The 10,660-nt window shown below is 47.7% G+C and overlaps 1 protein-coding gene across 1 annotated transcript; it reads left to right on the plus strand.

Annotated features, from left to right (window-relative positions):
- The first annotated feature begins 1,148 nt into the window (after positions 1–1,148).
- On the plus strand, positions 1,149–5,109 carry LOC148506071 (uncharacterized). Its single transcript, XM_088447284.1, has 2 exons — positions 1,149–1,683; positions 4,217–5,109. The coding sequence occupies exons 1-2, from the start codon at positions 1,149–1,151 to the stop codon at positions 5,107–5,109; spliced, it is 1,428 nt and encodes a 475-aa protein (XP_088303410.1).
- The last annotated feature ends 5,551 nt before the right edge of the window (positions 5,110–10,660 follow it).

Here is a 10,660-nt window from a genome sequence, read left to right on the forward strand (position 1 = left end):
TGGACTTGGCTACCATTTAATTGCTGGTGAATCATTGACGGTGCAGCAAATATGAGGCATTCATATGAAGGTGTACAAGCATAGATTGCTGAAGAAGCGCCAGATTCCATCTACATCAAGTGACATTTTTAATCTACGCCTCTCTGATTGTTGTGAAGTACAGGTTAAGTCTCCCATATCCAAATATTCCAAAATACGGCATATTCCGAAATACGGAATATTTTTAGCATGACTGAGAAGATAAACGAAATGACTGTATAGGAGTGGAGAGGGTTAAACCTCCTAGGCTGGGGGCGGACCGGAGTGGGGAATCGTGTCATGTAGGGCCAATGGGTTTTTAGGGTTGTAGGTTTTAGCAGGGATATTACAGTTTGTTGGAGGCGGAGTCAGCCTCTTTTGTTCCTGTCTTGGAGTGGGTAAGTGCTCTTACCTGCGCTCTGTTGTAGTTTCTTCATAGCTATCCTTCTGTTTTTCTTTCCTCTTCTTATCTTTGTTCTTCACATTTTTCTGCATATATCCCTCTCTTTCTCTGCCCTCCCCCCCACCTTTGCGCTGTGCGCTTTCTACCATCCTCCTAACCCTTACAAAGACTGTGACCCCCCCATTTGGTAGCATGCCCCGCCCACACCGCGCATCGCGGACCCCCGCCCGTTACCGGGTGCTGGAGGACAGTGTAGGGAGCCGTCGGGAGGCTTCTGCCTCTCAGGAGGGGGCGGAGGTAGTCAGCGGGAGTAGCAGGACCCCGCGGCGCTATGGCCGGATATGCGTGGCCGCGCTAGTTGGCCGTCAGCGCGACTTAGACATGGCTGCTGTGGGCAGCCAAGAGAGGAGGTCAGGCGCGGCTGCACTGAGCAGCCACGAGCAGCGCACTATGAACCTGCGGCGGGCAGAGCCGCCGGACGGAGGCCGGTGGTTGCTCGCTCCCTGCGGGTGCGCGCTTCTAGGGGGTGCACGCACACTGAGATGGACAGCAATAATAGACCCGTTGGTCATCGGAGGGGCAGGGGAGACTTGCCCAAAGCAGGTTAAGGGAAGATAGGGAGAGGATTAGCCCTGTCACCAGTATAAGGGCTTAGTCTAGCAGGCAGGCGGGCAGCCATCTTGTAGCAATAGGAGCTGCTGGAAGGGGGGCGGAGTTGTCACTTGACATGGAGGATGATTGGCAGGCCAATATCAATCCTGTGGATAATGGGCTGACAAGTACTGTTGTTCAGCCGGATGCTTTTACTGCTAGTCAGCTCTCAGCGGACAGGGTCGTTTCTGGGCAGGTCGTTAGTGGGGGGGCAAGTCAGTCTTTTGACCCTGCAGCTTTTACGGCCATGATGTCGTCAATGGCATCTGCTTTTGCTCCCATGGTTGCGGCATTTGCTCCTAGCCAATCAGCTGGCGAAGGGGTGGATCAGAGGCAGCGTTCAATCTCTGCTACTATAGGGCCAGTGATAGATCAGTTCATGCAGGCTTGCAGGGCTATGGGCTCCGCTGCAGCTCAGTTAGTGGCTAGGCCAGAGGCGTCTGGGGCTAGTGCGTCTCCTATGGTGTCGGCTGTGCCCAGGGTTTCGGCCCAGGGGGCGGATTTCTCGTCTTTTTCAGATGCTGGTGAGGGCGAGGCGTTGGACCATGATGTCGGCATGGAGGAGGCTTCATCATCAGCCGTTTCCGGGGGTGAACAGTCAGGGTCATCAGGTGAGACCTCAGAAGATGTGGATGTTGCTGACTCTGTCTCCTCTTCTTCCTCTGTCTCGGACTTGTCGTCGACCTCTTCTTCTCTGGCTTCTTCTGTCAGCAGCGCGAAAAAGCCGTGGAAGAGGGCTGCTAAATACGCGCACAAGGAGGCTGATAGGCGCGATAAGCGGGCTAAGCGTCAGAGTAGTAGAGCGCGGAAGTCCAAGAAGCGTCAGCATCAACCAGGTGTGGTGCATTGCGACAATACAGCAGTATTGGGGGCTCTGCGCGATTGTTGCAAGAAAAAAATCAGGAAGGGCGATTATGTGGACATGTTTATTCTAACTGAGCAAGCCAAAAAAGATTTCAAAGCAGCTAAGCTTAAAGGCGGGGTGTGGTTGGAAGCTTTTCGTTCTTATGATTGATAACTGGCTTGCTGGGTTTTGCGTATTCGCAGCATGCTACTTGAAAGATTGCCCAGGGGAGCACCTGAACATAATAAGGTATATCCACCTGATTCATGGGTTGCAGCGTAAATCCAAGGGCAGCGCCTGGAGAACCTATGATGAGGAGTTTAGGCGCAAGCAGGACGGATCCAAACGCTTAGATTTTGGGTGCAAGGACGTGGAAGTGTGACTTGACGTCACGCAACCACCAAAAGGTGGAGCGGAGGATTCTCGGGTAGGCAGAGATTCTCATAAGGGGGGTCTGGTGCGTGGCGCCTGAGTTCTGATCCCTCCCCGGGGCGTCGCCAGACGGGCCCCGGGCGGCTTTCTGCGCAGACGCCTTTTAAAGGTAAATGTTTTGCCTTTAATAATGCCTCCTGTCCCCAGGGCCAACGATGTCATTTTGACACCTTTGCTTGCATTGTAACGGATCGCACCCCGCCACTAATTGCTTCCGGTTGGCGGCCCAACAGGGTTCCAAGTCGGGAGGAGGAGTTATTCCCAAAGCGGAAGGTAGCGCAGGTTCTAAATAGGGCACCAACCCCTATCCGTTTGGATGCTATGTCCAGGTGGCTAGGGTGGTACCCTAATAGACAGGACGCTGAGTTTTTGTTTTTCGAGTTCAAGTTGGGTTTTCGTTTACCCGTTATAGGGGAGGTTCGAGTCGGTTCCCCTAGAAATTTACAATCTGCTCGTCTTTTTCCTGAAGTTCTTCGGTTAAAAGTCGAGAAGGAGGTTCAATTAGGACGTATGGCAGGTCCCTTTGCTCATTCTCCAGTGGGGAATCTAATTCTTTCCCCGGAGGGGGGTGGTGCCTAAGAAAACTCCAGGAAAATTTCGGCTGATCCAGCATCTGTCTTATCCATCGGGGTCCTCAGTTAATGATGCTATACCTCCTGAAAACTGTTCAGTGAGGTATCAGTCTTTTGATGATGCTCTCAATATCGTTAGGGCATATGGATGCGGGGCCCTCATGGCTAAGATGGATGTGGAGTCAGCCTTTTGTTTGCTCCCTTTGCAGCGAATCGTTTAGGTTCATGGGTTTTCGCATTGGGGGGGAATACTTCATAGACAAGTGCTTGCCTATGGGGTGTTCGATTTCCTGTGCATATTTTGAAAAATTTAGCACTTTCCTTCATTGGTGCGTGGAGTTTTCTTGTGGGGGTCATGGGATAGCGCACTATCTCGATGACTTCCTCTGCATGGGGCCTGCTGGGTCAGAGCATTGTAACGAGTTACTTGGCTCCATGAGAGCGTTGTTTTTTCATTTTGGAGTACCAGTGGCAGACGAAAAGACAGAGGGACCCCTCTCGTGTTTGTCATTTTTAGGTATTGAGATTGATACCTTGGCTGGCTCCTGTTGTCTGCCGCACGATAAAGTTGACAAATTGTGAAAATCCATTTCAGAGTGTTTGGTTGCGCGCAAAATTTCTCTCAGGCAGGCCTAATCACTGTTGGGTTGTATGAACTTTGCTTGTAGAATTATACAGATGGGAAAGGTATTTTGCAGAAAGCTAGAGAGGGCCACAGCGGGGGTTTCCAAACCTCACCATTTGATCCGTTTATCGTCAGAAATAAAGAGAGACCTGGAAGTTTGGGTTTCCTTTTTGGCGGATTTTAATGGGATCAGGATATGGTTATCCCCTCTTGTGGACAATGTGGATTTGCAGCTTTTTACCAACGCAGCAGGATCTTCGGGGTTCGGTTGCTACCTGAGGGGATCCTGGTGCGTCACAACTTGGCCGGAGGAGTGGATTCGTGCAGGGTTGACAAGAGATATACTGCTCTTAGAACTGTTCCCAATAATGGTGGCCTTGGAGGTTTGGGGTGAGCGCATCTGCAATCGCAGCATTTTGTTCAGATGTGACAATCTGGGCGTGGTGCATGCGATAAACAGGCAGAGAGCAAAGTCGTTGCTGGTTTTGCGTGTGCTAGCGCAGCTGGTGCTTGCCTGTGTGCATCATAATGTGCTTTTTCGAGCTCAACACATACCCGAAGTTGACAACGGGATTGCCGATGTGCTGTCCAGATGTCAATGGGGTCGGTTCCGTACATTGGCTCCTGATGCAGAGATTGATGGTGTGCTGTGCCCCTCTTATGTTTGGCAGGTTATCAAGCCGGACTGGAGGGGTTAGCGGAACTGTCCATTGCACCAAGCACCCTCAAGGCTTACCGTCGGTCTTGGGAAGAATGGGAAGTTTTTTCCCGTAGACAAGGCCTTGGAGGTAAGGGTCAGCATCAACTGATGCTTGCTTTTATTTGGCAGCTGTATGTATCTGGCAAATCGAGAGAGGTAGTTTCACGGTACCTGGCAGGTATTTTGTTTTTCTCCAAATTGAAGGGAATCCCTGACCTTACAAGGAGTTTTGTCATCACAAAGGCCTTGAAAGGTTGGGCGCGCGCTGAGCTGGTTAACCCCGATAAAAGACGGCCTATAGACATCTATTTGTTACCGTCCATCCTAAGAGCGGTTGCGGACGTGGCGGCCTCTGGTTTCGAAACGCTTTTGTTTAAGTTAGTTTTTTCCATGGCTTTTCATGGTGCTTTCCTGGTGTCAGAATTGGTTGCTCCCACCAAGTGGAGGGATTCAACTATGCTTCGTTCGGATGTGAAGGTGGGTGAGGGGTCCTTGCTGTGCAGATTGCGTCGTTCGAAGACCGATCAGTTAGGCAGGGGTCGCTGGATAACATTGGTCCCCTCGGCGGATTGTCGAATTTGCCCGGTCGGCTTGGCCACTCGTTATGCATCTGTTAGACACTCAGCAGAGGGCTCATGGCTGATGCATGGCGATGGGCTTCCACTGACAAAATTTCAGTTTAGCTGGATGCTGCGGCGATGTCTTTGCACCGTGGGCCTCTCACCAGGGGAGTTCGGCACGCATTCATTTCGAATTGGTGCTGCCACTTCCGCCGCCGCTGCGGGATTTCCAGAGTCACAGATTTATGCTCTGGGTCGGTGGAAATCAGCCAGCTATAAGCGTTATATTCGGCCGAATCGTTGAGGTTTAATGTTGTGCATGCACGTTACATATGGTTTGTTAAGTGTTTTTACGAAGCGTCATTGGTCCTGGTCTTGTTTTTTTTATCCTGTCTTTCCTACTCGGGCATTAGCTACTCGCCATTGATTTCAGTGGGAGTCTGGAGAGTTTTGATGATTTTTTTTTACCTGATCTGACGGATTTAATTCGGCTATTTGGTTAATAATTACAATTATATGTCCCTCAGCAGGTTTTACGTTTTCTCTCTGGTCGAGTTCATTTGTGTTATCCGACATCCCCTCCCCCCGACCCCTTCTTTTATTTTAACTTATCCTCTTGTGTCTTTATGTCGCTTCAAATTGGCACAGAAGCTTGTTGATCTTTAAAGATTCAAATCAAAATTTTTCTTTTTGGCAGATCCTCACTAATATGTTCCCTGTTAGATATACATTATTAAATATGCTAAGATTTACAATAACTTTAATAATTTCTTTGTTTTCCCTTCATTATAGGAATGGTTTTTGATGATTGTACTGTATGGATAATTGGCCATTCATTTGTTTTTTGGGCGGCTAGGTTCATGCAGGCACAGGAGACGCCGTTGTTTCCGGGACCTGGTAGAGTTCGATGGATAGGGGTCAGAGGTATGTTGAGGAAGAGCCTTAAGCCTAAACTCTTGCAGCAGGTTTAGCGGTATGGCTTACCGAGAGTCTTGGTGATACATCTAGGCGGGAATGATTTGGGCAAGAGGACATCTCTGGAGTTAAGGCATGCGGTGGTGGAGGATTTGGGTCAGATTATGATGGCATGGCCAGCTTGCAAAATAGTCTGGTCTTTCATGGTCCCTAGATTGTGTTGGCGTGGTGTGGTTGACGGCAGAGCCATTGATGAAACCCGGAAAAAAGTGAACTTTGCCGTTTCAAAATTTGTGTTTTAGAATGGCGGGGCGGTGGTCATTTAGGTATACTTACCTTTTTCGGTCTGACAGGGTTCACTTAGCGGAGGAAGATTTGGTTCTTTTTCTTGAGGATCTGTTTGAGGTTGTGGTTTCTGTGCGTTAGTTCTATGGTGGCGGTGCAAGGTTCCTTTGGCAGAGCCTTGCTTTTGGCGGGAAAGAACGGCAGGTTACCTATTAGCACTGTGAATATTTGTTTACTCATTGTTTTGCTCACCTTCGTTGACTCTTAAAGTCTGCTGGACCACCCTGCCGGGGGCAGCATCATCACCTTACCGGGTGGGTAGTCAAGATAGAAGGCTTGAGAGTATTGTGTTGTGGTTAGAGTGTTTATAGTGTTAGGCTTGGGCTGTTGTTAGCCGTTCTTTCTTTGCCACCATATTTAAATTTATTTAATTAATATAGTAACTAATTCATTCTATTTTTTAATAAATAGCTAACAAATTCTGCCAAATACAAGTCTCCGTGTCTTTATTTCAATTGAGTATGTGCTATTGTCATTGATTCACACGCGGGTCAATCCTCAGACGATGGGAGGTTTAAGTGAAACCTTTGCTTTCTGATGGTTCAATTTACACAAACTTTGTTAAAAGCACAAAATTATTAAAATACAGTATAAAATAACCTTCAGGCTCTGTGTATAAGGTGTATATGAAACATAAATGAATTTCATGAATAAATGAATTTCAGGTATATACACAAACTATTTTTTATGCACAAAATTATTGAAAATATTGTAGAAAATGACTTGCAGGCTGTGTGTATAAGGTGTTTATAACATACATGCATTCTGTGTTTAGATTTGGGTCCCATTCTCAAGATATCTCATTATGGTATGCAAATATTCCAAAATACGGAACATTCCGATATCCAAAATACCCCTGGTCCCAAGCATTTTGGATATGGGAGACTCAACCTGTACTTGAAGCAAAAACTTCTTTGGCCTTTGAAGTCGCATGGCAGCTTTCATCGGAGATTCCCACAAAGGAATGAATATTTGGGCAGAACAACTTCATAAAAGATAGGGGACAAGTAAAGTTTTTACGATTGCAGAAAACTAGACAAGATGGCGGGCAAAGTAGGAGAGCACTTATTTGGTTATCCGGAGGGATGCAAACTCTGTGTTTGGATGCCAGTGAGGTTTTATTTTCAATCTCACCATTGGATAATTGTGATTCAAGGCTACAATGTTGTATGAAAAGCAATGTGAGTTCAAGGCCATTTTAACAGCAAATTTATTTATTCCTGTTTTTGATGTGATTGGTCCAGATTCAAAATAATTGCAGGCTAGCGACCTTGACATCATTGTTGCTCTAAAAATGAAGTTGAACAGCTTTAGAAAATTGAGTTTAGTCAAATCAAAGACAAGGCTACACATTTTGCATTAAAAATAAATGATCTGATAAGCAATAATGAAGATATTTCTTTCCTGTAGATTGAAACTGAGCTTCCAGTGAGGACGGTTGCTCGAAAGAAGCGAATAGCGGGTGACAGCAAGTCTCGCTGAGAGATTTTCAGAAAATAAGCAGTGGGTGATTGACACACAATTTTTGGATCCTCGATTTTTTAAAAATATATTATTAGAGATGTGCGGTTCGGTTTTACTCGGATTAACTCGTATATGTTCAGATCTCATAAACGGCATCATATTGGCTATCCGGCTGTCACGTGAGCAGTATGAAATTCCGGCGTCCGCATGGCCGGGAGTTCGAATCCCGGCAGCGCCAAGCAGACAAAAGCAGAGATCCCGGCAGCGACAGCCCGACAGCGCTGGAAATCCCGATCGTCCTCAGGTAAGTATCTACTAACCTAACCCCCCTAACCCTCCTTAGGGGTGCCTAGCCCTAACCTCCCCTCTGTGCCTAACCCTAATCCCCCCTCTGAGTGCCTAACCCTAACCCCCCTTCCCCGCTGCCTAAACCTAAGTCCCCCGGGGGGGGCCTAACCCTAAGCTCTCCCTCGGGGGTGCCTAACCCTAACCCTCCCTCCCCCTAGCCTAACCCTAACCCTCCCGGGGGGTGCCTAAGTCCACCCGGGAGCCCTAAACCTAACCCTCCCCCCGTACCGTGGCTGTCCGCTTGCGGCACCCGGTGTCGGAAAAATGACAGGCGTCTAGATTTAGACGCCTGTCCTTTAACCCTCGCCGGCATAAAGCAGTCGGGAAGCCGACTGTCGGGCTTACGTCAGACGGCTTCTCGATTGCATCCCGTTTTAGATAGCCAATAAGATAAATCCGAACTAATCTGAACTTGCGATAGTTTGGCGATAAGAACCGAATAAAACTGGACCAGCACATCTCTAGAAATGATCCACAACTACCTGAAGAGGGATCTCTTGAATGGATTTCGGAATGGGCGAAAGTTAATGAAGTACCTCTTATTAGTGAATTTAACCTCTTTCCTAAGCTGACAGGAGATGAACCAAGAAGGCCAGATATACTTTCAGAAGGAGATGGTGGGGATGAAGATGAATGGGGTGCATCTGCTGTAATACAGGATGACGGAACAAAGTGCAACTCTTGTATAAACTGCTTCCTCTGTTGTCACAAATGACTTCTGAAGTACAATCTTTATGCAGCTGCTTATGATAATCTGTCTGTGCATACAAGTATCTACTGACTCTATGGCTCACACAAGTGGTGAGTGGCATGTGAAGAGCTTTTAGTAAACTGAAACTCATAAAGAGAAGACTGTGAGTTGCAATGGGACAAGAGCTGCTTGAAGTACTTATGATAATGACCGTCGGACAAGATCTTTTGGAACTCTTTTGACTATGGGCTGGAAATTGAAAGTTGCTCACTGATGAGATCAGTGTTAACTCTGTGGATGATCTTCAGTGTTTTAAAACATTCAATTTGGCAACAGTTTCACCTTCTTTTATTTTATGCAAAATACACGACAGTTGAATAGGTCCCACCTGTACATAATATTTAGCATTATGTGCATTTTGCAAAAAACTATACATATATGTATATATATTTTTTTGTAGTATTTATTTTCCGTATATACATGTAACCCCATTTTGTTAGGTGGTTAGCTAAGTTTATTATCGGATAACCAATGTTAAAATTGTTGAATATTAAAAATCTATGTGTAAGAGTGCAGTGGGTCACTTACCTTTATTGCATGGTGCGGTGGTCGGTCCTTGGCCATAATCTTGCGTGCCTGAGACGTGCGCGGGCGGATGGGGGCGTGGCTTTGTCCTGTGAAGCCACACCCACTTATGGTTAACAATCTTGGGGAGGCGTCACGCATCGGTGACAGGAGGGCTGGGGGAAACCCAGCTAGTGATGCTCTTCCCAGCCTGACGTTATTTGGAGGCGGACACGCCTCCTAATAACGGCACGTAGGGGGCGTGGCCTATGGTAATTAGGCCATACCCCCATTTTCCATCGCACAAAGATAGCGCGCGCTGGAGGGGGCCGGCACAGGGTGCTCCGACCCCTGGAGCCGGCCCTGCTGGAGTCTCTGCATCTGAGAGAGAATGCTGTGAGGATTGCAGGAGGTTTCACTGTCCCAGACAGCAGTGAATGCAGCAAGGAGGCTCCAGGGGTTGGCTGAGAGGTAGATACATGTTAAGAGGCTTCTACTGGTGAGAGGCAGCAGACAGCCCCTGGAGAGATCAGCATTGAGGTCCAGGGCCGGATATTTTCGAGGGGATGGCCTTATGTGAGGACTGAGGCTTGACCATGCCTCCTTAAAAATAATGTATTTTCTGCGCCGCGAAGCAGAGCACTCCACAGGGGGGAGATGGGGGGAGGTGATTAGTGTGATCACAGCCAGAGGAGACTGCTGCAGCTGATCGCAGGCAGCAGCCTCCCTGGACCAACTACAGAGTTGTTGGCTTGGGGAGATGCAATTTGCTGGCGCTGACAGATAAGGGAGGAGGGTGGCAGGCAGTGTGGACCCAGGTCCCTCCCTCAAGCCTGGGTCCAGGTAGTTAGCACCCGATCTCTTCCACCCTCTCGGAGCCCCTGCTGAAGTACAGGGAGTCGAGATAAAGTTAGAAGTTGCATAGTACCAGAGTCAGGGGAGAGCTTTTAAGCCAGTGAGAAAGAGAGAGGGTACTTAATCCAGCAGCCAGCTGCAGCAGGTGTGTAATAACCATAGCACATCAAACACATGGAGGAATCACTAAAGGCCCCCATACATCAGCAATCTGAAAACCACAATTGAACAATTTGAAGATTTATTGCCGATCTTAGGATTTCCCAATCGAGCAATCTGCGCCCAGACACTACAGATCTTTTTCAGTGATTTGCAGATCGCTTGCAGCAAACACAGATCTGGCAATCTTGAAAGGCCCATCATTTTGCTAGAAACGGTCTGCAAATCTGCTGATCATGTCCATACACTAGCAATCTACAGCCCCAATTGATCTGTGAAATCCAACATGTTGGACAATCTGATTAAACAATTCCTATCACTTTTTGGTTGCAATCTGCGATCTGTGAAGCCCATACATTGCAGATTTTTATACACAATCGATTGCAAATTGCACGATTGCTGCAATCCATCTCTTATGTATGGGGGCCTAAAGAGATAGACAGCATTGTAGCAGAGTGGCGGCTATTTAGGAAGTAGCACAGTGTGGATAGCTTAACTTAAAATGGCCATCCAC

This window comes from Taudactylus pleione, unplaced genomic scaffold (genome assembly GCF_031769625.1).
Source record: "Taudactylus pleione unplaced genomic scaffold, aTauple2 ptg000428l, whole genome shotgun sequence".
Lineage (NCBI taxonomy): Eukaryota > Metazoa > Chordata > Amphibia > Anura > Myobatrachidae > Taudactylus > Taudactylus pleione.

Coding starts and splice junctions, on each gene's coding strand:
- LOC148506071 (XM_088447284.1), top strand. CDS start 1,149: ATGGAGGATGATTGGCAGGCCAATATCAATCCTGTGGATAATGGGCTG. Junction 1,684..4,216: donor TGAACAGTCAGGGTCATCAG/GTGAGACCTCAG, acceptor TATGTTTGGCAG/GTTATCAAGCCGGACTGGAG.